The sequence below is a fragment of the Rhinatrema bivittatum genome, chromosome 1 (assembly GCF_901001135.1).
Source record: "Rhinatrema bivittatum chromosome 1, aRhiBiv1.1, whole genome shotgun sequence".
Classification (NCBI taxonomy): Eukaryota; Metazoa; Chordata; class Amphibia; order Gymnophiona; family Rhinatrematidae; genus Rhinatrema; species Rhinatrema bivittatum.
In genome coordinates this window covers 262,815,955-262,836,537 of record NC_042615.1, presented here as the reverse complement: position 1 = coordinate 262,836,537, position 20,583 = coordinate 262,815,955, and the positions used below count along the sequence as shown (strand labels likewise).

The following is a 20,583-nucleotide window of genomic DNA, read 5'->3' as shown; positions in this document are numbered from 1 at the left end:
CTTGGGGGGCCTCCTGACCCCCACAAGACTTGCCAAAAGTCCAGCGGGGGTCCGGAACGACCTCTTGCGTCGAATCGTTTTCGTCTATGGCCGCCGCCATTTTGCGGCAGCCATTTTGAAAAATGGCGCCGGCTGAAGACCTCACGATCTAGTGTGCCGGTTTTCGTGCTCTCCCCCTTCCCCCGATTTAGCCACGGACCGCCGCTACGGAGGACTCCCAGGTAATTTAATGCATTTGGGGGGGGGGTTTAATTTAAAGGGTCGGGGGTGGGTTTTAGGGGGGTTTAGTGTGCCGGTTTTCCTGCCCTCCCCCTTCCCCCGATTTACGATTTTTTGACGATAAATCGGGGGAATTGGTATTGTATCGTGGCCCTAACGATTTTTGACGATTTAAAATATATCGGACGATATTTTAAATCGTCAAAAAACGATTCACATCCCTACTAGGTACCACACACAGGTCAATCCAGTAACGAGCGGTAGGAAGAGCTGCGTTAGTGCCCGGCGCACCCGCGGTTGCCGCACGCACAGTGCAGCTCACCTACCACTCGATCCTGTATGTAAATAGCTTGCTAATGCAAGCTGCGTCTAAGAAGCGTCCGTGAAGCGTTAGGCCCGCGCAACCCGTTTTACTGTATAGAGCGCTATACAGCGCCTATACAGTAACCTGGGTGCGTGGGCCTAACGCTTCACAGACACGCTGGTATCTGTCATTTCAAATGTCATTTCAAATGACATTTGAAATGACAGGTACCAGGAAGTGGACGGTTCTCCAACGCTCGGGATTGTCAGCCCTCTCTCCCCTCCTCCCGAAGCAACAAAAGCGAAAAAAAAAGTTGCAAGAGAGAGAGGGGAGAGAGGACGGGCAATCCTACGCTCGGGATGGCCAGTCCTCTCTCCCCTCCTCCCGAGGCAAGGCGTGAAAAGCAGCCTTGCTCCGGGAGGAGGGGAGAGAGGACTGGCAGTGTGAAGCGACCAAGCGACTTACATTTTTTTGCAGCCCTCCGGAGGAGACGGCCATCAGCAGAAACGGATCGCCGCTCCCGGCGAAGATGGACACCTGCACGGGGGAAAGCAGCCCCTGTGCGTGCAATTGGCCGCTCAAGACGTGACGTCATGACGTTTGGCGTCACGGCATGTGACATCACGTCTTGAGCGGCCAATTGCACGCACAGGGGCCGCTTTCCCCCGTGCAGGCGTCCATCTTCGCTGGGAGGCAGGGGAGGGGAGCTGCGATCCGTTTCTGCTGATGGCCACTCAAGACGTGACGTCCATCTTCCTGAGCAGCTGGAGGCAGGAGAGGGGAGCCGCGGTCGCGTTCGCTGATGTCCGGATGGGGGGCTGCAAAAAGTAAGTCGCTTTATACTGCCAGTCCCCTCCCCCCTCCTCCCGGAGCAAGGCTGCTTTTCGCGCCCTGCTTCGGGAGGAGGGGAGGGGGGACTGGCAATCCCGAGCGTAGGATTGCCCGTCATCTCCCCTCTCTCTCTTGCAATTTTTTTTTTTGCTTCGGGAGGAGGGGAGAGGACCGGGGCTGCCCCGGAGACCAGCACCCATGGACGCGGCCAGGGCAGGAAAGCGGGGGCTGGGGGAAAGTTTGCCGCCTACCCTTACCCCTGCCTCTAACGCAGGGGTAGGGGTAGGCGGTAAGTTAGCAGGTTAAACGCACGGCAAAACAGCAGGGTAAAAAAGGGATAGTCGGGGCGCGCGTTACTGGATGGTAGGGAATAGCTAATTCGCTCGTTTACATGCAATATACATGCCGCGTGCGGAAGAGATTGCCCGGGGATTTTAGGACGCGGTAGGAGTAGGTTAAAGGGGATTGGAGATCGCAGGAAGTGCTAACGCGGCCGGAAAGTGAGTAGAACGCGGGTTAGGAACGGGGTAAACGCGGCCGCACTTTACTGGATAGACCTGACAGAGAGCACATCAAAAGTGACTTCATGGCTCTGGGAGAGGGTAAAGCAGATAGGCGCACATGCAGTATTCTCCTCCATCCTCCCAGTCAAGGATGAAGGCCTAGACAGGGAAGCTCGCAATCTGAAGATGAATGAATGGCTGCGTAGATGGATCGATGAGAGCATTTCAGCTCCCTGGAACATGGGATGATCCTTCAGGGACTGCTGAGCAGAGATGAGGTCCACCTGTTAAATGAAGGGATGCAATATATTCCAGAACAGACTGGCAGACCCATTGAGGAGGGTTTTAAAATAGGATAATTGAGGATGAATGATGGCCAAGGGCAAGTTAAAAATCCTCATGCCAATATAACATAGGGAAAAAGCACAGGACTGCTTCTATGGCAAAGTCCAAACGTAATGCATGTTCAAGCAGCATTGCCTGAATTATCACGGCTGCTCACCCTGTAAAAGTGTTGCTAGCAGTAATTGTGTTAGGGGTTTGGCAGTTGCTTAGTTTTGATTGCAAATATTACAACCCTTAACATAAGACCCGTGGGAAACCTACACTGAGTGGCAGTTACTACCCTTTACAGAAACATGGGGGTAACCTGCACGGAGCGGCAGTTATTACCATAAGAAGCTTGCTGGGCAGACTGGATGGACCATTTGGTCCTTTTCTGCTGTCATTCCTATATGTCATATAAAAAATATTAAAAAAACCCAGAATTTCAAGGCTTAGGAGGTAAGGAGGAGGCACTGTGGGCTAAGCTGGAAAGAGGAACTGTAACATCTTTTTATATTCGTACAATACAGAGACCTCCTTTGCAGACAGAAGAAATGGCTAGAGATTTAATGGCAGATATTTACAAATTTGCTGTGAAAGGATAGCGGTTATTGCTAGGGAATGTCAATCTGCTGGATGCTGATTGGGACACGTCCGGCTGCAGCGTCTTCTGTAGGGAAAATTGTTCCGTCAGTCCCAACCTGGGGTGCACGAGACCATCCCGGGGAGGGGGGGTGGGGCCTCCAAAAGGGAGGCAAGAACGTTTATATCGGGAGAAAATAAGCGGGTTGCCGCTACCTGTGATGAGCTGAGCTGCTGCCTTAGGGCAAGAGAGTTGAGACTGGGGACTGTCCCGGCCCTGAAAACCTCACTCCACATTGCTGCAGACCACGAGGAGGAGGAGGGGGGACAGAGAGGGGCTGTTTGCATCCATTAGAAGCCTCAACCAGCACTGCATGTTTGGCAGAGGTGGGGAAGACAGGCACCGCTTACAGCCCCTAAGAATCATAAACCCCACCCTGCTGCACTGCGTGAGGATGTGGGCAGGAGGGGCTGATCGTGGCTGTCGGCACCTGTGCAATCATGGTACAACATGAAAGCAAAATTGGGAATATTTTTTGGTGACAAAAACAAATATTTGAGTTGAGTCCATTCCCTCAATTGTACAGCAACTGAGCCCCGGGTCAGGCATCAGCAGATAAGGGCATCAACGAGCTCTACGGGCTTCACTCCTGTTTTGCAGATATATTTACTCATAGATTAACCCTTATTGCAAGCCTATACTTCCACTGCCTGAGGGAACCTCTCTGTCTCCCAAGAACCCCCAGAACGGTACTAAATACCTGGGGGGATAGCCTGACCCTGTATGCAGCCCTTTCTCAGATCATGAAGGCGACCACACTATTGAATTACTCCTGAACCGGGGGAGGAGCTCTCTATTTCTACCTCATAAGTACGCTCTCCTTGCAATGCAGTCTGCTTTCTGATATGTTAATATTGTGTAACCCCTGTTCCGGGTGACGACTAAACAGCAATGGGGCCATGAAAGAATTTATATATCTTGGGGCCAGTTCCAAATCCAAACTCCCTCACCCAGTCTCTGACCTCAGATCCGAGTTCTTTTACTGGTTTGGGGTGGGGAGGGATTTCTCCTCCATGACCCTAGGAAGCGGAGGCGAACCAGTTCTCAAACCTGGGAGAGGTGTGAGCTCTTTCCCACTGTCAGTGATGTGAGTGCCAGCAACCACACTGGAGGCTCTGGTACAGTGCCCCCAAAATAAAATGTCACCATAGACGTTCCTGCATGAATAGATAGCACAGCGTACACCAGTTCTTAGCCCCTCCGAGGGTATATACTGTTCTCGGTCTTTCTCAATATCTGTGCAAGGGTTTCTCTCTTTACCAGGGAAAGGGAAACACTCGTCCTCCAGGGCTTGGATAATTAAGGTTTCCAAGTGGGCAGGGGTATTGTTGTTTGGGCAGAAAATACCCCCTCCAAAACTGATAAGAAAATGGTAAAACTCAGTCCTCGCACAGAGTCCCAAGATACCTCTTCCCTGGATTGAAGACTCCTGATGGGGGTCCTCAGCATATCTCAGATCTGGTCTTATATCTCTCTCTCGCTCTCTTTTTCTGGATCCCTTGCTGGGAAGAGGATCCAAACAGGAGCACCACAGCTCTCTCAATGCTCCTCCTTCAGGACAGGAAGGGGGCAGCAAAAGCTTCCTCCCAGGTCTCCTAACCCAAAATTCTTCTTCCCCAAAACCGATTTCAAACCCCAGAAGCTCCTTGCAGCAGGTCACCACCATTCCTCTGTCCTCTAGCAGGGTTCATAGGGGCAGGTCTTCCTTTTTCTGGTGTGTCTCCCCCCCCCCCCCCCCAGGGAAAGTCTTCCCTGTAATCTATGGGTCAAAGACCAGGGGTTTCGCAAGGCTTCTTACAAGAAAAACCGGAAAAGTCCCAAATGCAACCCGGAAGACAAACTTAACCAGCCAAGAAGTGGACTGGAAAGGCAACTTCCCGACCTTTTCCCAGGGACACATGGCTGGAGTGCCTGAGGTACAAAGATAGGCCCCTAATCCAAACTAGGCAAAAGCTCCTGCACTTCCTCTAACTCCAAAAATCAAACTGCACTGCCCTCTCGCTGTAATGGAGGCAGCTGCTTTTATAACCACAAGGGGAATGGCCATCCCAGCATCTTCAAAGGGAGGTGGGCTGTACTGAATGGGGCCTCCCCTAATTACCAATCTCTCTTTCCTAGCTCAAGGAGTCAACTAGGGCCTTACTGGTAAAGAACCCAAGGGATCATTCCAATTATGTATAGCCCATCCAAACAAACCAAGCAAAGGTGTAAGCTGCAATAGATGGTGGGGATTTCCAGTATAGACACTGTATTGAAATTATATGGTTCTACTGACATTGGTAAACCCCCTAAAACTTTACCCTCATAATTAACTGACAGCAGCAGAAACCCTTACTCTCAATATACATTAGTTATGGACACAGCACCATTTGTTCTCTTCAGTGTTTTGAATACCGTGGTTCTCATCATGGCTCCTCTCTTTGGAATGCATCTCTGCATTGATTGCTGTATCTATACCTTACATAGCACAATAGATAATGTCAGAACTATTTAAAAACAGAACAGGATTCAAAATATATCCCTTTGTCTTATATTTACAGCTGATTTACATATTAGGATGGTTCTACAGATTACTATATATTTTATTTTGCTTTTAGGTCGGGTATTTAATGGCTCTGGAAAGCCCATTGACAAAGGCCCTGCTGTTATGGCAGAAGACTTTTTGGATATTAATGGTAAGCATTTAGTCGTATAAAGCAGTGGTTCTCGACTTTTTTCCCATTGTGACATGCCTGACGGGCAATTTTGGCATATGTGACACACTGCTCATTATAGTCCATGGCAGAAATTTTTTAAAAAGCCTGTGTTACTTTTATTATTAAGAATAACAGAAGCGAAAGATAAGAGTACTCTCTCTGAATAGAAATTACATAAATAGTAAATTTCCCATCCCAGAACAGCACTAACCGCCAGCACTCAAACAATAATAACCCCACCTATGAAAAGGCAACACTGCAAATATTACAGTAGGCCATAAAATTCCAATATACTTCATATTAGGAAAACAGAACAAGCCAGACTGCTAGATATCCCTACCTCAGAGCCTACTAGTAGAATACCTCACCTTGGCCATGCATGCAAAACATGGACAGACCCTCACTTAACACAAAATAAATATAGAAATGCAGACAAAACTGAACTGGAAACCACAACAAGCCAGACACTGTATGCAGTGCAACAACGAAAACAGAAACATCACCAGTCCTTATAAAAAAAAAATCAAGAAATATGAAATTAATCGTACTAAAACCATACTAATAAAAAGAACAAATTATTTCAAAACAGCTGATGAATGGAATATCCAATAATTAATTAAAAACTCATATAAAAAATTTCCAGACACCAATAAAATATTTCAAAAGAGCAGACATAAAAACCAAATAATTAAAACAGATAAAGATTTAAAAAATCCTCTGCTCTCCATACCTGGAAATGTTTAATTTCCAAGTGCCCTGAGATTGTCGTAAATTAGCAGGAGGAGGAGGGGGCTGATTGCTTGTAAACTTTGTCCTCTCTCTCACACATTTGCACACACACACTCATGATCTCAGTCACATACATGCTCTTTCTGTCTCTTAAATACAGTCTCAATCATACACATGCTGTCTCTCTCTCACACACACGCTCTCAATCATACACACAGTCTCTCATTTACACATACATGCTCTCAATCACACACACGATCTTTCACTTACACAAAACACACATACTTTTAATCATACACATACACACGCACACACATACACACTCAATCACATAAATGGTCTCTCACTTAGACACATACACATAGTCTCCCACACACACATACTCGCTCATTTACACACACTACATATACTCTCAATCATAGACACGTTCTCTCTCATGTACATTCTTAATCTCACACACATACACATGCTCTCAGGCTTTCTCTCTCTCTCACTGAACCCCCTCCCCACAATGGCAGCAGCAGCAGCCGCCATTGCTGCTTCTCCAGACTCCTTCTCTAGGTTGTGCAGCCCCCAAAATGAAGAAGAGTCCCATTGGTTGCAGGGTCTGATGCTGCTCTGCCTCCTACTCTTGTCCACTGGATAGTCCTCATTTTCCTCCAGGTTGATGTTGCTGGGATTTCTGCATGGTCTCTCCTTCTTCCCGTGCACATGCGGGCCCATCGCGCACCACTTCTTCTTCCAGGCTGCGGGGACGAGAAGAAGGAGAGGCCATGTCGCTATTGCCCCCACTTGCATTAACTCTACCTCCGTTCTGCACCGGTGGAGGAAGAATTCACTGCGTCTTGCTGGTTTGGAGGCGAGGGAGAGAAGAGCAACTGGACCAGCAGGAGACCGGGAAGCATGAGACACCTGTCTATGCTTGGCGCAGACTGGTGTGTCGCGACATACTGATTGAGAATCACTGGTATAAAGTGAGTGCAAACCATTTGTTATGGTTAGCAGTGTTTGGGTGGATTCTTGGGTACTGACCACACCCACGGGGAGGAGCCCCGTGGGGAGCCACATCACTGGGCTAGATTCAGGACGCACAAACACAGACTTAGATCTTTTATTGTACAGCTTTGATGTGTACCACCAGAGGCGGCAGTAGTGAGGTGATCCAGAGGTAGCAGAGGGGACCCTTCTCACCACATTGGTATAGGAGGATTCTGGTGTAGGTCTCCCCAGCAAGCCAACGCTGTAGATGAGACAGACTGAGAGTTAGATTATTCACTAGATGGTAGCTGTAGGTTGGCGATTCCACCAGGCAGAAGTAGATGGTACAGGCACCAAGGCAGGGAGAGCAGGCCCTCGAGGAGCGAGTATCTGATCCCTGTAAGGCACCTGAAATAAAGCAGAGGGCCCCCGAGGAGTGGGTACCCAGGTTAGAGATACCCCGAAGGGCAGAGAGAGAGCTTCCAGCAGCAGCAGGAAGCGGCAGAGTATCTTAGACTGACCGAGACCAATCCTTGCTAACTCAATGAGCTAGCAAACAAGTACAAACTATATACCCGGATTGCATGATGTCACTTGAGGGGGACGCCCCCGAGGTTCGCGCCATAGCTGGAAGAAAGACGTGGGTAGCGCGCACGTGCACACCCTAGTAGGGCCTTGGGAGGAACATGGCGGGAGGCAATGCCATAGCCGTTCCGGGGATGCCGGAGAGGGCGGCTTGCAGACGCGACGGTAGCCATTTTCCCAAGGTGAGCAGGAGGAGCCATGAAAAAGGTGAGGCATAAGGGGCAAAGCCGTCTGACCCCGACGGACGCAACACCATTGTAGATTAATCATACCACATTGCCGGAGGAAAAGACTTTAACAGCGTGAAAGCTTTTATCCTGACAAATATCATCTACTTTGCTGGTTTTCTTTTAACTTAATGTTATGCTACAGAGACTGTTTGTTCTGAGTCACAATAGTTAGTTTAGCTAGTTGGTTAACCTTAAATGTTCTGTACTTTTGACTTTGCAATAAGAGATTATCATTTGGGAGAATATATGAAGGCAGGTACTGGAGAACAGAAGAAGCCTGGTCTCATTTATGGGTAGCCATGTATATGTTGTGCTTGTAGAACATTTTTGTGCCAAGGATCCTGGCAAGCATGGGTCAGTAGGACTCACTCTTCAATGCTCAGTTAGGGATAGGCAGGGAAAATAAAGGGAAAGCACAGATGTGGCATGAGGAAAGCGAATGATTGAGAATGAAAGAAGGAGAGACAGATAATGGAAAAGTGGGAGAGGGGAATAAAGATTAATGGTCACACAAATGTGGAAGGTTTAAACAGAGTAAAAGGTCCAAAAAAAGTAAACAAAGCAGGCAAAGATAGGAAATGGGAAGCTGAGGAGGCGCTCAATTATAAGCATGGAGCGAAATAACAGAAGACCAGCATCAAGAATACATTTTCTTTTAGTTTTGCTAAAAAAAACAAAACAAAAAACGGTATTACAAACATTTTGCCTGCATTTTTATTAGCATGATAGTTTTTTTCATGAGCTATTCTAACTATTGAGATTTTCAAAAGCTGGCAAACGGCCACAATGTCAGAGGCCCTTCACACTCAGTGATCAGTTAGTGTTAATGCATGTTATTTGTGTAAGGTGGTGGTGGTGGGGGGGGGGGGGGGTGTCACAAAACAGTCCCTTACCTGTAGGCCTCTGAGTCTCAACAGAACCTGGATGTAAGGTCAGAGTAGAGTTATACTGGTAGAGGTGTTTGACACTTCCCAGTGGAAGGTGCCTTGAGTTTAGCAAAGCTCCTCTTCCCTTGTGGTGCAGGATTCTTTCTTCTCAGAGAGAGCACCTTCTACTGGGACTGTCTGCCTGTCTGGAGAAGGTGGCTGGGACCCAAGGTTGGTTAGCCCAGGCCTTCAGGATTAGGGAGACTGTGTCATGGAGGTCAAGGGGACCACTGAGACTATTAAAGAACCGCAGGGGATCTTTAAGGAAGAGAGAGAAGTGCTTCCCTACTTCTCAGCTGCCAGGGAGGAGAATGCAGCAATTGAATGTGCAGCCGGTTACCAGAGTTCAAAATCGGTGGGGGAAATGTTATCTTCCTGGGCCCCTGGCAGGTCACTAGCTATTGAGTACCCAAGATCACACTCCAGCTGGATAATGTGTGAGGGTCCAGAATAGGAGCAAGGAAGTAAAACCGGGAAAAGGGGTTAAATAACAATCCACCCAATGCCCATCCATACAACAAAGAAGCATTAGAAAAATAACCAGAGTCCAGGGTGGTATTCACAATAACAGTTTACTTTAACTTAAAAATGAGTATCCCAGCCAGAACTGTATTTGTATTTATTAAAATTTCTTAATTGCTTATGCCTAGGCCCTAAGCGATATACATAATTGAAAAAATTAAGAACAGCTTTCCAGATCACCTTAATAGTCTCCTTTCTCCTGCACCATCATCCACGTTGAAGAACTCCTCCCCTTGAAGGGTAGGGTAACTGGAATGTAGTTCCAGCATACATTGGTCAGAAGATGGAAAAATATTCCTAAGCTCACAAATCTAACCAAATCCAAATGGTCAAAAACTCTCAAACTGTAACTCTCCAAAAATCTGCAGGTCTCATGAGTTCTCTGTTCAAGAGTTCCAAATTCTTCTCGCCCTTGCTTCTCTACTCGCACAGGCAAAAAGATCTTTGATTCCAGTCTTTCAGGACCTCAGGGGAATGCCCTTTCCTCTGGACCGAACCAGTCTTCGCTCAAAAAGCTTTCCTCTCCACTCTAAAAACCTCAACAGTTGATCAAGAGGCTCATGGATGAGGAAAAGATCCAACAGCCAAGCTTCACTCCTTCTCTAGTCACCTTCCCACTCTCTCCATCCCACTGAATCACTGAGCATGCTCCAGGGGGTTTTATGCCTCACTGAACTCTTTCCCAAAAAAAGGTGGGGTTATGGCAAGGTAAGGAATCACAAATTAAAAAAAACCCTTCCCATCGCCCATTCCTAGAAAAATTACTTTGGAGTAAATGTTAGTGACTAGCAAAGCCTTGTCACACTTCTCCATGTTTACAGAAAGAAAAAGAATGATGACAGGATGCCAGTGCAATTCTTTTTCTTACTAACTCTATCACTTACACATGTAAAGACACCTTTTTTCCACTAGATGGCCCTAGGTCCCTACTTTTGGTTAGCAGCTAGGAGGAAAATACCATTCCCTAAGGTACCTCCCTTTGAGTTGTGCCTAGGTGGTAGATTCCTAGAGATAGTAGAGGCAGTGTAGATTTGATTTCGATGAGGGAAGAAGTGTTTCTGTATGTTGTCTCAGTTAGGCCCTCAGTCTAGCACAGTGAAGGAGAGACACACCCTGCCAGTGCTTCGTACTAAAGACTGGACAGAAGAGGGATCATTGAAGGGTTTTGACCATTTTTGTGATATTTTTGGACTGTTCCAAATGTCTCTGAGATAAAATAACTATACCTCCTTCAATTGTGATAAAATAAAGTGACTGTTTTTTCAAAAGTCAGCCGTGTTATTTTATTAGGGTTTTATTGTCTGTGCATTAGCTGTTTTGCATGCATTAGCAAATTTTGTGCAAGCAAATGCATACAAAGCAGCTAATTTCAATATAAGGTGGATATTTAGTTTAAAAATGTGCAATATCTTGAATATTGCCACAGTATAGGTATATCATGCGATAAACGTTTTATGCGTGTTATACCCTTATCGCAGCTTAGTAAATCCACCTGTATGTAAGCAGTTTGTGCTTGACGAATAAATTGGGTTTTGCTTATTTTACCAGTAATGCAGCTTATTACAACTACATCCTTACTCTGGAAAGCTTAATCTATTGTTTATTATATTATCAGCAATTATCCCTTGCGAGGAGCACCCAGAATACACCCAAACACTTTTGTTTTGAGTTACTTTTTTGAAGATGTTTTGAAGGGTTTTTCTAAACTATAGAGCCTAGCAGCTTCTCTTCAGTCTGGACTATATACTGTGTATATCATTTTGGCAACAGTTATATGTCAGATTCCTTCTTTTCTCTGGTCTTGTTTCAGGTCAGCCTATTAACCCTCATGGTCGAATTTACCCCGAGGAAATGATTCAGACTGGAATCTCACCTATTGATGTCATGAACAGCATTGCCAGAGGACAAAAAATCCCAATCTTTTCTGCTGCAGGTCTCCCTCACAATGAGGTACTGTACAGTCTTGTTTTGTTACATTCCTTTGCATGAGAAGGAGCATAGAATATTTAGTGGCTTAGAAGAGCCTTGTTCGATCATGTCAATTCCACTCAAACTTGGTGATAGATCCTTCAAATATAGATATACCTTACTTCGTGTGGGTATGCCCCCAGAGATGGATACTTGTTAGATATTTTATAGTTGGAGAAAGTACACATAAAACAATAAGGTAGCACCAATGTGAACGCATATCCCTGGCTTTTCACAGTTAACCTGCCAAACCCATTACCTCAACAGTTCCTATAATTTGTAAAATGTTCCTCTGTAGAGAACGAATGCCTTGGACAAGGAATTCATTTACAAATGGAAATCTGGTTAGTAAAGCAATTGTTAAAGATCAACACACAACTATTCCTCCAGAGTAATTGAGTACAGGCTCTCAGCAGAAACTTGTATATAAGAGAAAAATAACATTTTTAGGAGAAAGCCTTGAATAAAATGCAAGGTATAATGTTTAAATAAAGCTCAGACAGCCTGGTTGTTTATGTCAGTAGGAAGTTCAGCCATATTATTAGCTGAGGGCTTAAAGTCAGAAATGCATCTTAATTAATTTTAAGCATTGACGGGGCTAACCACAGGTAAGGAGCTCATAAATCAAACCACTAGAAGCAGATATTTGGATACACTTGTTCTGCTCTGGTTGACTTTGAGGTAATCCTGGCTTCTTGTCACTGGGTCCAATAGTCATTGAGACTAGTCACTTATGGGGAAGACTGACTTTCAGTCTCAGTGCAGTCAGACGTCCTTCTTCTGGTCTAGTCTTTGTTAGATCACAGGTTTGAACAGGCTGGCGACACGGTAATGTAGGCTGAGCTCCTCACAAGGGTTTCCAAAACTCATCTTGGTGACCCCACAGTTAGCTGGGTTTTCAGGATGTCCAAAAATGAATATATACTAGGAAAATTTCCATATATATCTCATGCATATTCATTGTAGATATACTGATAACTCCCCGGCACTGTTTGTGATAAAATAGTTGTACTGTAGTGAAATAGCCTCCTGCTACTAGTACAGGTTTAATGGAAACAACCCTTCCACTGAAACCTTCACATCTATCCAACCAATGCAGATGCAATAACAGAGACCATTCCTGGTTTCTGACATCCATTTTTGCTGCATTTTGATACTCGTACTGTTAATTTCAAATGAGAGAAACAGGACTATATATGAAAGTTTAAAATCAGGGCCAATTAAAATTCTCCTCCAGAAGTTGCACCTCATCATCTCTCAGCAATAAAATAGGATCTTGCATGCTGTGACTAGTATATTGGAACTACTATGCCTGCCTGGCTTGTTCTTTATTTCAAGTTTTTGTATTTTTTTTTTTACCCCTAGTGTTTCAGAAACAGTATAGGAGGAAAACTGTTCTGTCCTGATTTAAAAATATATATAAGGGTACTCCACTGTGATCTCATAAAAAATCAAATGTAAATGTACAAAAATTGCAGAGAAGTGGAATCCGAAAATGAACAACTTATCATAAGATACTCCTAGTGCTAGAGAGCGGATTATATCATACTACAATGCAAATTGCAATCTGCAGTCTTCTGTCTGCAATGAGCTTTAAACCTTGGTCATATAATGCACTGAATGGTATACTCATACATAATCGCCTCTAAATACCCTTATTTAATCAATATTTTATTCCCAAAACTTTCAATTTAGAAAACCTAATTAAAGAACTTATCTTAAAAAGCGACTGCACTCAATCTGCACGAATGCCATGTAATTGCCTGCATGAAGATCCTGACATCGCCGATGTTTTGGCACTAGATGTTATGGAGTCTCAGTTTAGTGCACCCTTGGGCCGACCTGCAGGAGACTGGGAAAGGCGGTCAATGTCTCTAGTATGTGGCAGGCCGGGAGGCAGATGTTCAGGCAGGACGTAGAGGTGGTCTTCACCCTGGAAGCTGGTACTCCCCCGGGAGGAGCCCGTAGGAGCCCAACCGCTGGGACTTAGGCAGCTTCTCCCTTGGAAGCCGAAGACCCCCCCCCCCCCCCCCCGGGAGGAGCCCGTAGGGGCCCGGCCGCTGGGACTTAGGCGGATTGTGGATCAGGACTGGAAACTGGAACCAGACTAGGACAGTACATCAGTACTGTAACGGGGCTCGGGTTCTGGAACCAGGCAGGAACTGTAGCAGGACTCGGGTACTGGAACCAGGCAGGAACTGTAGCAGGACTCGGGTACTGGAACCAGGCAGGAACTGTAGCAGGACTCGGGTACTGGAACCAGGCAGGAACTGTAGCAAGACTCGGGTACTGGAACCAGGCAAGACCTGTAGCAAGACTTGGGTACCGGAACCAGGCAGGAACTGTAGCAAGACTTGGGTACTGGAACCAGGCAAGACCTGTAGCAAGACTTGGGTACTGTAGCAGGCAAGCAGGAACGGAGTGAATAGCAAGGCAGCTCACTCCGGGGCACAATGCAACAGGGAACCAGGAGGTAAACCCGTTGCAAGGCGAAGACTGAATGTCCGCGGCCGACTTATCGAGGCCGCGGCGTCTGACGTCAGGAACTGGGCGGAGTCACCACTGGTGGGAAACGGCCTAGAAAAGCGTCTAAGTGGCGTGCGCGCGTGCGCCTAGAAACAGGGCGTCCATGGGAAGCTTCCCGGTGGCGAGGCCCCCGCGGGGACGCCACTGAACAGGGCACAAACCAGGCCTCCAGAAGCGGGAATAGGTCCAGGAGCACAAAGGTAAGGGTCTGGTTGCGGCGCTCGCCGCCAGAACCGCAACACTAGATTGCCTGCCTCAGGGGATCAGTCAGTAGTGAATTTGGGGCATCACGCTGCTCAGTAGACAACCGCAGCTACAAATGGCGTCTTGCTTTAATACATCTTCAGTTCAGAAAGTGATTTTTATTTTTGTATCCAAAAATGTGACTGTACTAGACAGTTCCACTGGATTTGATAGGTGCTAGTTTTTGTTTTAATAGCTGTTAAATATTAAATAGCTTTTTTTTTTTTTTTTTAAGACAGTAGGAAGCCAGAAATGAAACAGCTAACACTGGTATCACCAGTGCTTAAGGAACTTAGCAGAAAGGTTTTCCTTTTTCTCTTAGACCTACGAAACAATAACAAACAGTAAACTATTCTTTTTTTGTTTCCCAGATTGCAGCTCAAATTTGCCGACAAGCAGGCTTGGTTAAAAAGTCCAAAGATGTGATGGATTACCATGAAGAGAACTTTGCTATTGTTTTCGCAGCCATGGGTGTGAGTAACGGGATGGATTTAGCACTTTCATGAGTGGTGCAAAAAAGACTCTGGTTTATGAGTGTTTGAATTCATGCTCCTGGGTCTTACTGGGAAAATATAATATGTAAAACCTTCCCTTCTGTCCCATGTGGTATAAGCCCCAGTGGCAGTACTCTCGGTGAACTGAGGTTAGCCATGTGCCTACGTACAATGGTTTAAGAGACTTCTGAGAGGGGCAATTAACAGCAAACCGAGCACCTGAATGCAATCAGCAGGGATGTTTTCAGAAATGTAGTTTTTCCATCGAACATGCTATAAATTGATTATTATTATTGTTTCCATTTCATAACCTGCCATTCCCCCATAAGCAGTCAAGGCGGAGTACAATCAACACAATTATATTTCTAACACATTTAATTGCTACTAACATAAATACGGTAATAATTGGTTTGCTTTTATTTGTAAACATTCTCATCTTGTGGTAACAACCAACATCTCAAATCCCCATAGCACAAGGTTATTCAAATCCCTTCTCTTATGATCCCATCCCAACCCCCAAAAACCAGGGAATACCAGCCATTTAATTTCTTTTATAAACTGCTTCAGCCCTATCCTCCTGCATTCCACAGATTGACTCCCATAGATCTTAATAAGCCCGGGCAAACATCCAAGTTTTAATTAACTTCTGGAAGCTCAGATGATTAGCTTCCTGGCGAATATCGTATGGAACAGAATTTCATAGAACTGGTGCTTAGCACGAAAATGCTCACTGCCTAGAGCCCACCAACCAGATACCTGTCAGCAGTGGGACACACAGCAGTGAGAGTTGGCAAGATCTTAAGATCTACTTGGAATATTCTCCTGTAACAACGCCTTCTGATAACTGGGCTCCAGTTTAAAACTTTGAATTTTATCCTTCAGATGACTGGCAACCAATAAAGGTCATACAGAACTGACATAATATGGTTTCTAAGGCTAGCTCCCACTAAGAATCTGGCAGCTGTATTTTGCATAAGCTGTAGCGGTTTTATATTCCTTGCAGGTAACCCAGAATATAATGAGAATCAATTCTCGCTGTGGCTGGATAACAGCTAATAAATCCCTTTTGTCCATAAAAAGGACAGAGCTGCCAGACCATCCTAGTAAATGTATTTCTCACGGCTACAGAAACTTGTTTATCCATTATAAATTATGCATCCAACCAAACCTCCAAACTACACACTTCTCTACTTAGGCACAAGTCAACTCCTTCTCTCCAAGGGTGACTGTCCAATTTCGTACTTCGTTTACCGACCCACAAAGCATCAGGCTTTAATGAGATTCAATTTAAGTCTGTTGGTCTGTATCGGTTTTGCCACTGTTTGTAGGCAATTGTTTAAAATTAAATTAACTTCCCCTATGAACGTATCTTCTTTAAGCAGGGCCAATGCAAGAATATAAGGCACCCTAGGCAACACTTATAGCCTGGCACTCCCCATCAACCTGGACTTCCCATACAAAATTAAAATGCATGCATTTATAATGAAGATTTTACATGGAAAAGGACATTGTGATAAAAATATCACTTACAACATGTATATCTTTACATATATTACTATGGTGCCAACCAGAAAACCCTGCCAAAAAAGACACTTGGAATCCATATGGAATTAGGTCTATTGTAACACATGTTGGGAGTGGTCCTGGCCATCAGAAGATCATGAGTAAACTTGTATTACCATTACAATCTACCCACGTCCTGTTGATGCGTTATTATTATTATTATCTATGTAATATTTAATTCTATTATTTATACCTATATGCTATATGTTATATGCTATATGCTATATGTTATACGCTGATTCGATACTTGTATTGAGAATGTCGGTATATAAAAATCCAAAATAAATAAATAAATAAATAGTAAACTTCCATACCAAAACTGCACCAACTCCCAGTACTCAAACAGTAACAACCCTACCTATGAAAAGGAAATACTGCCAATAATACACTGGGCCCTAAGGCACCAATACACCTCCTATTAGAAAAACAGAACAAGCCAGGCTACTGTAGATCCCTACACAGAAACTGCATGCTAGTAGAATACCTCACCTTGGTCACGCATGCAGACTACAGATAGACCCTCATCAAATACAGAATAAAGAGACCATAAAGTATAAATGTAAATTTGTAGACAAAAACTGAACCGGGAACTGTAATAAGCCAGACTCTGTATGCAGTACAACAATGGAAAAACAGTATCACCATACCTCATAAAATATCAGTAGTAAATAGTAAATAGTTTGAAACAGGTCACTAACGGGCCGATGCAGTATGGTGGTCGGCGCACCGTTAGCCCCCATTTGGCAGCGTGTTTTCGGCACGCTATTTTTACCCCTTATACAGTAAGGGGTAATAGCGAGTGGAAAACACGCGGCCAACCCCCACCGAAACTAATAGTGCCCGCAACATGCAAATGCATGTTGATGAGCCTATTAGTTAGTCCCGTGCGATCCAGAAAGTAAAATGTGCAGCCAAGCCGCACATTTTACTCTCTGAAATTAACTCCTGCCAAAGACAAAGGCCAAAGGCAGAAGTTAATTTCAGCCGGCACTAGGAAAGTGTCCAGAAAAGCAGAAAAGACTGCTTTTCTGTACACCCTCCGACTTAATATCATAGCGATATTAAGTCTGAGGCCCCAAAAATAAAAAAAAAATAAAAATTCGTAAAAAAAAAAAAAATCATCCCACGGCCCGTGGGTTGAAAGACGGATGCTCAATTTTGCCGGTGTCTGTTTTCCGAACCCGTGGCTGTCAGCGGGCTCGACAACCAACGCTGGTAAAATTAAGCGTCAGCTGTCAAACCTGCTGACAGCCGCCGCTTCTGCCAATAAGAAGACGCTAGGGATGCGCTAGTGTCTCTAGTGCCTCCTTATTACTGTGGGCCCTCATTTGAATACTAAATCGTGCGCCCAAGAGAGTGGCCTGGACGCGCGTCGGGAGAGCGTGCGCTCGCCTCGGAGCGCCGGCTCTCCCGCTCATTTTACTGTATCGGTCCGTAATAGAATAGCATCTAATAATTAAACTTATAGGGAAATATTTTAAAATTTGTATAACACCAATAAAATATTTCAAAACAACAGACACATCAAACAACCCTTAATACCATATCTGGGATCTTTTGATTTCCATTCACCCTGAGATTGATATGGATTAGTTGGGGGAGGCAGGGTAGGGACACACAAACTTTCCTCTCTCTCGCCACCCCCCCCCCTGAATATGCTATCTGTCCTGCTCATCCTCCACACACATATACATATACATGCTCTCACACAAACACATGCTTTCTGTTCCCCGCCACACACACTCTGTTTTGCCTGCCCCACCTCACACATACACTCTCTATTTCCTCCATGCCCCCCTATACACACACATGTTCTCTATCCCCAGTTCCCCCCTTTGCAAATGTTGTCTGTTCCCCAAACCCTCCACATACACACAGTCTCTGTCCCCCAGCCCCCTTCCACACATACAGATGGTCTGTCTCCCCCACACACACACATATATACATGCTTCTCTCCCTCATGCTCTGTCTCTCACACACAAAAATGTGCTCTGCCTCTCCCCACATATAAACATACATACATACAAGCTCTCTCTTTCCGGATAGTTCAAGCATCAGCAGCCACCTCCTTGGGTCACTGCAGCACTGGGAGGTATCTTTCTCTCTCATTTGTGGGATAGGCACTGTTTCTTTCTTCATTCACACAGGTTCTACTGCAGCTGCTTCTGATACCAACTTCAGCTGCATGGGCCCTGCTCCTGATGCTCCAGTTCCTCTCTTTCGTGCAGACCCTGCCATCACTACTTGGAATAATCTCTTTAGCCGGAAGAACCTGGCCACCACTGCTTCGGATCCTCTTCCACGCGAGTCCTTTTATCTGGCCCCACAGGGCAACTGCCTCCAGCCTCAGATTGGGTCTCCTTCTTCTTGTCTGCATGGGCCACTTCCTCTTCCTGCCCTGCAGGTGGGAAAAAGGCCCAATCACAGCAGTCCTGCTACCAGAACCTGGGCTGTTGATCCACATTTGAAGAGGGTGGGTGGAAGTACCAGGCTGCCATCCCAAAACCTATGATACTCTAGGCAGCCTCCTAGTTTGCCTGTTGCTTCCATTGGGTCCTGTCTTTAAAACACCACTGTTACTGAAAGACACGAGATACTGTAAACCTGGACAGAGGCCACTTAGCAACCATGACTGCTGCCACTGTGCTGTTCCGCTCCCTCCTTTGCTGTGTCTGCTAGTTTGAAATATTTTATTGATGTTTGGGATATTTTAAAAAAGTTACATATTCATAATCATTGGATGTTCTTTTTATCAGCTGTCTTGAAATATTTATTCTTTTTATGAGTTTGGTTTTACTGATATGATTGTTGCTTTATATTTCTTGATGTTATTGTTTGATGTTTAGTGAGGCATGATATTTGTTTTTCCATTTCATACAGAGTCTGGCTTGTTGCAGTTTCAAGTTCAGTTTTTGTCTAAATGTTTCTATTTATACGTTATCATCTCTTCATTTTGTATTTGGTGAGGGTCTGTCTGTGTTCTACATGTGTGACTGAGGTGAGGTATTCTGCTAGCATGTAGCAATGCTTCCTCCAAGGAGTGACTAGGTGTGTAAAAATTGTTTTTCATGGTAGCAACAATTTTTTAAACCAACAATTTCTGAGCGCCAGCATTAGAGTTCCATTTCTGTATATAGCACAAAGAAAAATGTATGTGAGGGATCATGTAAAACTGTGAGCAATGCTCTAAAAATGTATGAACAATCCCTCATGCGCTCAGCTTAAAGGGAATTATGGCGAGTAGTTTCTGTGCAGGGATCTATAACAGCTTGGCTCATTCTGTTTTCTTAATAGCAGGTGTATTGGTGTTTTAGGGTCTGATGTAATATTTGCAATGTTGCCTTTTCATAGCTAAGGTTATTACTGTTTAAGTGCTGGTTGTTAGTACTGTTTTCATATGGGAGGTTTACTATATTGCAAATCAGTTTACTCAAAGCTTTCTAAAGGCTGAACGTACACCCAACACCCATTACAATAAGCTGTGATTACCATACGGCTGCAGGTGGCTTTTTTGCAGAGTTTTGTGGTTGGTGCCGTAGTAGTGTCTGTAAATAATATACATGTTGTATGTGATATTTTTACCTTTGAAGACTGTACTTTGAATGCTCTTTTTCATGTAAATCTGTTATTATAAATTACCCTTGCACCAGTCCTGGCTGCACAAGAGAAAGCAGGATTCCTATCTGGAGCTGGGTTAGTGGCTCTCCCTCGTCTCAGCCTGGGCTTAAGTTTTTCTTTTTATAAGCCCAGGGGAAAGTATGGGTCACTTCTGGTGCCCTATGCCCTGGAGTAGGTAGGCAGAGTCAAGCCTGAGGAACCATCAAAGCAGCAGACTGTGTAACATGCAGTCAATGGGAATGCACTGGAGTGGTGGGAGGGTGGCAGAGAAGTGGAGGCAAGCTACAGGCACAGGAAGGGAGAGAGTGAGCCAGGAGAATGTACCTGTGCAGTGTTGGGGAGACTTCTGTCTGAGGTGACTGGACTGAGCTTTGACAGGAGCAGTTAGCTGTGGAACCAGCAAGTCTCAGCGTGGGACTGAAAAAGGAGGAGACTGCTGCAGAATGAGGAAGGGCTGACAGCAAGCAAGAGCTTTAAACTATGATGCGGTAGTGCTGGCGTTAGGCCACGAACTGTATGAGCACATAAGCAGCAGCACAACAGTAGCATGTTAGAGAGAATATATGTCTGTGTCACACAGAAAGCGACACATCCCCATACATACACTTTGTGTCAGAGGGAGAGCGTGTGTGTGTGTGGTGTCTCTCTCTGACACACACACACACTCTTGCTCTCAGTGTG

The 20,583-nt window shown here is 45.2% G+C and overlaps 1 protein-coding gene across 1 annotated transcript in view; it reads left to right on the top strand.

Moving 5' to 3' along the window:
* Positions 1-20,583, top strand: part of ATP6V1B1 (ATPase H+ transporting V1 subunit B1) — a 217,989-nt gene that overhangs the window by 162,137 nt on the left and 35,269 nt on the right. The window contains exons 5-7 of the mRNA XM_029594325.1: positions 5,422-5,499; positions 11,301-11,440; positions 14,599-14,700. Of these exons, the coding sequence (XP_029450185.1) occupies positions 5,422-5,499; positions 11,301-11,440; positions 14,599-14,700 (320 nt within the window). The remainder of the gene's footprint in view (positions 1-5,421; positions 5,500-11,300; positions 11,441-14,598; positions 14,701-20,583) is intronic.